The 5463-nt window shown below is 33.2% G+C and overlaps 1 protein-coding gene across 1 annotated transcript; it reads left to right on the top strand.

Moving 5' to 3' along the window:
* Positions 1–884: 884 nt before the first annotated feature.
* On the top strand, positions 885–2419 carry LOC139484362 (uncharacterized). The gene is made up of 2 exons (XM_071268100.1): positions 885–944; positions 1664–2419. The coding sequence occupies exons 1-2, from the start codon at positions 885–887 to the stop codon at positions 2417–2419; spliced, it is 816 nt and encodes a 271-aa protein (XP_071124201.1).
* The last annotated feature ends 3044 nt before the right edge of the window (positions 2420–5463 follow it).

Here is a 5463-nt window from a genome sequence, read left to right as displayed (position 1 = left end):
TGAGTTCCCAAGGGTTACATCTGACCCTTAACTCAACACTTCTAGACTGCAATAATAATGTTGATATTGTGGGTTTTTTCTGCAATTATTTATGCATTTGGTTATTTTTCTCAAATATAAAGCTCTCCAAAAATACAACTAGGTTAATGGTTTGTAAATCTTTTGTACCTAGTTTCATGGGGGGGGGGTATTAATTGATATAATGCCCATCAGAGGTAACCATTAATTTTATTAGATTTAGTTGATAGGATTGAGAGCACGTCATCAAATGTTTTACTGTCGTCAGAGCAGTGTTGTAGTTTTTTGTAGAACGACAGAAGTAACTGTATAAGAAGAAAAAGAAAAAACAGTAAAATTATGCTGTTCTAAAAATTAAATGTTTTTAATGTTGTAGATATTTTTTACTTATACCAATATATGATAATTTAACAGGTGTAAAAAACTGTGAAGTTGAGTGTAAGGATTCTTGAAGAATGTTCGAATCAGAAAGCGTAAATTCTGAGTGCTGCGGATCGAAATGTTGTCTGTAAGTTTCATTTATTAACACAAATAATATGATTTACGTACAAACAATATGTTAGTATGTATTATAATCCATAATATAAACTAATATATTGAAATGGGAAGTATTTACAGAATAATAATATAGCATGTACAGTCAATTTAACGGAAGAGTCAAACATTAAAATAAGTGGAACAAATTATAAATGTAAAATTTAGTTTAGATAATAGCATATCTCTTTGAACACGAAATAAGGCTGTAATTATAAGGGAGAAAGTCGCAGTATATCACGAATTCAAATATGTAATGAACAATTTGAAGGCATCAAATACAAAGTTATTATTGTAGCTCACTCAGTGGTTAGCCACAATAAGTATCCAAGATGACGTTTGATCTAGTTCTCAAGTTCTGTGTTGACCTTGCATTTCAGTTCGGGATACGTGTAAGAAAGGGAACAAGTAGCGATATTTTGAAGTTATTAAACGGTTCAAACATAGATTCCACAACTGCAACAAGTGTATTACGATATTTCTCCACTCGAGACAGTTAATTTTAATATTTAAAGCGCACGGCTTGCCGAACTTTTTAAGTAATAAAAATTTAATTGTTGAGAGTGGAGAAATGTCGTAATACACGAGTTACAGTGGTGGAATCTGTTTCTCTTATGATTTTTATCCTTCCTTTTCAAAGATTTGAGGAAAGTTGTGTAGTTTTGATGTGACTACATCATGCATGGCCGCCTTTTTTCATGACGTCACAATCAGAAAATTCAGAAGAAAACAAGCAAATTTAAGGTCACAGTTAAATTTCAACCAATCATTTGCTGAGAACAGATTTTTCACTTTTGAGGAGAAATATTTTTTTCACACCGGTAAGGAAATGTAAAAATAACACAAACATTAGAGAAAGATGAATAATCATAAGGAACACTTGAACAGATTAAGAATATAATCCAAAAAAATGTATGTATTGAGGAACGAGGTAACATAGTATTAACAAATCTATTTTGATATTTCAGCCCATTCGATGGTTAGCCCCAATATGTATTGGTGGCTTAAGACTCTGTTCTGAGCCTGGAGGACAACAGAAGTCAAATGTATTTGAAAATATCTAGTTAAAATAAAATGATAAAAAAAACATGTATAATTTTGTTGTTGTCAGTATGCCCCATGTTTTTCGAATAAATGGGCACATAAACTGGCTGGATTTAATAATCCTTGTACATCTGAATTAGTAACGTTTGTAAACGAAGGAGCACAGAGAAAATTGGGACATTTTATCACTAAGAAAGATCCTATTACACCAGACATTTTGCGAAAGATTGTTCATACTTATGGTCATCTTAATAGTAATCTTAAAGACTTAAGAACTGTTTGTATGTGTTTATTAAGCTATGCAGGTTTTTTAAGGTTTTCAGAACTAGTTAATTTGAGAGGTATCGATATAAAGATTTATTCTACACATGCAAATTTATATTTGGCGAAGAGTAAAACTGATATTTACAGAGAAGGGAGGGATGTGGTTATTTCTAGAACTAATCTTGTAACTTGTCCTGTCTGTATGCTAGAACGATATCTCAAATTAGCTAGTATTACATCAAATTCTGAAGAATTTATTTTTAGATCCGTTAATTTTTGTAAGTCTGATAATTCTTATAAACTTAGAAGTACAGGTCCGTTGTCATACACGAGAGCTCGGGAAATACTTCTTTCAAGTTTACAGAGTATAGGCTTAGATAGTAAAAGATTTGGACTGCATATTCTCCGTTCAGGAGGGGCATCGGCTGCTGCAGCGGCTGGGGTAGAGGGCAGATTGTTCAAAAAGCATGGTCGGTGGAAAAGTGACACGGCAAAAGACGGTTATGTTAAAGAGTCTTTGAAGGATAGACTGTCTGTAACAAATAATATTGGGATTTAATTATGTATCTTTTCTTTTCTTTTTTCTCTACCCTTTCTTTATTTTTCGAAGCTTTGCTGCACACTGTCAGGCGAGCTGATCCCATACAAAGGTGTTGAGTTTATTTTGTAAATAGTTTATGTTCGCTTGAAGTTTTGAATTAGAACATAAATATATTTATTAAAGTTATGTACACCGGTATGTAAACATTACCACGTGTATTTGTTTATAAAATTACACGTGTTTGAAAGTATATAATAGGTTAAATGTTTTTCATTGGTCGAGGTAGAACTGACCATAATATTTGAATAAGGTCATTTCAAATATTTCGTGCAATACTTTTGGCGGTTTTGTAAATTAAAGATATTGTCAGTCGAGGTTCGCTTTTGATGCAGTAAAGTTTCCCACCCTTCCACCCGACTTAATGTATTTTATTTATGTTATTTTTTATTAATGTGAAAAATAATGTGTGTAAGAACAGAATCTTTATTTGATTCATAATATGTATTTTCGTACATAATGAAAATTGTTTTTATTTTTGTAGATTGGTTTTTGTGTTTGTTACCTGCAGCGGCCTAGGCAGACAATAACACTGATGAACATTTTTTACGTTGTATTTGTCTTTAATAAAATTAAAGCTTTGCTGCACACTGTCAGGCTAGCTAATCCTATACCAAGGTGTTGAGTTTATTTTGTAAATAATTTATGTTCGCTTGAAGTTTTGAATTAGAACATAATACAAATTATATTTCCTTATGTCACTTCTTGTGTATTATGGATAGTACAAGTTAAATTCTGACGACTTTGTTGTATATGATGAATAAAACAAGTTAAATTCTGACGTCACTTCTTGTGTATGATGGATAAAACAATTTATATCGTGAAGCCTCATGTGTATGATGGATAGTAAAAGTTAACTTCTGACGTCACTTCCTGTGTATGATGGATAAAACAAGTCATTTCTTGTGTAAAAAAAGGTACTAGAGGGACAGTCATACTCATAGATAAAAAAAACCGACAACGCAATGGCTAAAGAAGAAAAAGACAAACAGACAAATAATATTACACAAGACACAATATAGAAAATTAGATACTTAACAACACAATCCCCACCCATTACTGATTCGGAAGGGTAAGCAGATCCTGGTCAACATGTGGCACCTGTCTTTTGCTCATTTTATTACAAACCTGATAAATAGTCTAATTCGTTAAAAGGGAAGGGGGTTTTAGTTACCACATAAGGAACATATCCATTATCATTTATAAAACGGGTATTACATAGCGGTAAATCAAATCGTGATGGCGTCCGTAAAATTTACGAAGGGATGATTTCAACTTAACCATACTTTTGAACTCTTGGTTTGTTAGCCTCCTTGTGAGCCTGAACTCTGGAATGGGGAATACTTATGCAAAGTGTAGAAAAGTCAAACGTCTTAATACAATGGAAAGATGAAAGAGCCGTAGATTGAATGTACTCTAAAAGATCTTTGGATTTTTTTAGTATCCACATCTGATTCGAGCCACCTCTAGAATAGCCAGTTTCACAATAACAGCCGGGCGTTGATTGCTGTTCAGATCGGTGAAAATAATTGAGAAAGAGGTTTCGCGGAGCACTTGAAAGACCCATCAATATACCTTTTTTTGTAAGGACCCTTATGTGCACGTTGTTCATGTATCCAATGCGGTGATGAAAGATCCAGTTGTCCATCTTAGGTTGAAATTCCAAAGGAGCATAGAACAGACCTATTATTATCCAGCATTTCCTCTTTGGTAAGTGTCTCGTGAGTATATGGTGAGTTTCCAAGTGAATTGTCAATACCTAATGCATTTATCAAGCATGTTATAATTTGGAAGTTTGGGTCCTCAATGCTCTTCTTGTTTGGCTTTATAACTTTTGTGATCTGAGCGTCACTAATGAGTCTTATTTAGACGAAACGCGCGTCTGACGTATTAAATTATAATCTTAGTAATAGTATGTAATGAGATTTACACACATGATAATGTTGTTAAGAGCTTTATCTGCGGGGACAACAACATATCATATTTTTCATTGAGGTTTTGCAACATTTTGGTCTTTAAAGTTAAACGTAGCATGTGTATTGACAGAACAATTCGGATTTTTTGTTCTGATTTGTATCAACAGGTTACCTCACAGTTGTTATCATGTTAATCCATTTGGAAAGAGTAGCTACGTTTTTTTTCCTCGCGTTTAGCCCATTGCCTGACATAATCATCGACTGAATCCGTAAGTATTTTGAAGTTGTATTTCCAATTGATGAATTGAGACTCAAGATATTTTGGACTTTTAGAAAACACATTAAGCAGGGTCACCAATAATTAACGAGTCCAGCCGGATTACGTGTGAACTAGCACAGATGCAATCAGGAGATATAGAATTGAAGTCCTCAATATTGATATCCTATAAAATGTGTTTGTAATTGAAAAGTTAAGTTGCAATTGATGTGGTATAGGTATTAGAAATTATTGGTACCTACTGATCTTTAAAATAAAGAGGTATTTTTTATTGAAACTAATTTATGAAGAAGCATATTGCCCATTTGAACGCAATATATACCTTTATTACCAAAAGGAAAGTAATAGAAAAAAGTAAAATAACAAAGATACTGAACTCCGCATACAAAATAGTAGTAAATATACCAGCGTTCACAACAACGTATGTATGTCTTTGGAAACTCATATAAATTATAAGTTACATGGTATGCTACTGCCCCCTTCTGATATAGGGTTAGTTAAATTCAAAGAGGGTGAGGCCGTTGGCCGAATCCTCTTTGGATTTTACTAATCCTCTATGGATTCGTAAGAGGTCAGTGGTGAACCGTATAACGAATATATTGCACGCAGGACTTTTCCTGCTGCGTTTTGTAGACAAAATAAACAATGAATACAACAACATTAAAAGATGACATCATCTTTACTTGTAGACGTGAAATTAGTTTACCCCTACTGATTCATAGGAGGTCACCAAGTGACGTCGTTTAACCAATCACAACGTGATAATTTACCACGGTGTGATAAAATATGATAGTTTTAAGGAACAATGAATA

Source organism: Mytilus edulis, chromosome 8, assembly GCF_963676685.1.
Source record: "Mytilus edulis chromosome 8, xbMytEdul2.2, whole genome shotgun sequence".
In the NCBI taxonomy this organism is placed as follows: domain Eukaryota; kingdom Metazoa; phylum Mollusca; class Bivalvia; order Mytilida; family Mytilidae; genus Mytilus; species Mytilus edulis.
This window is presented reverse-complemented; position numbering and strand designations above follow the sequence as displayed.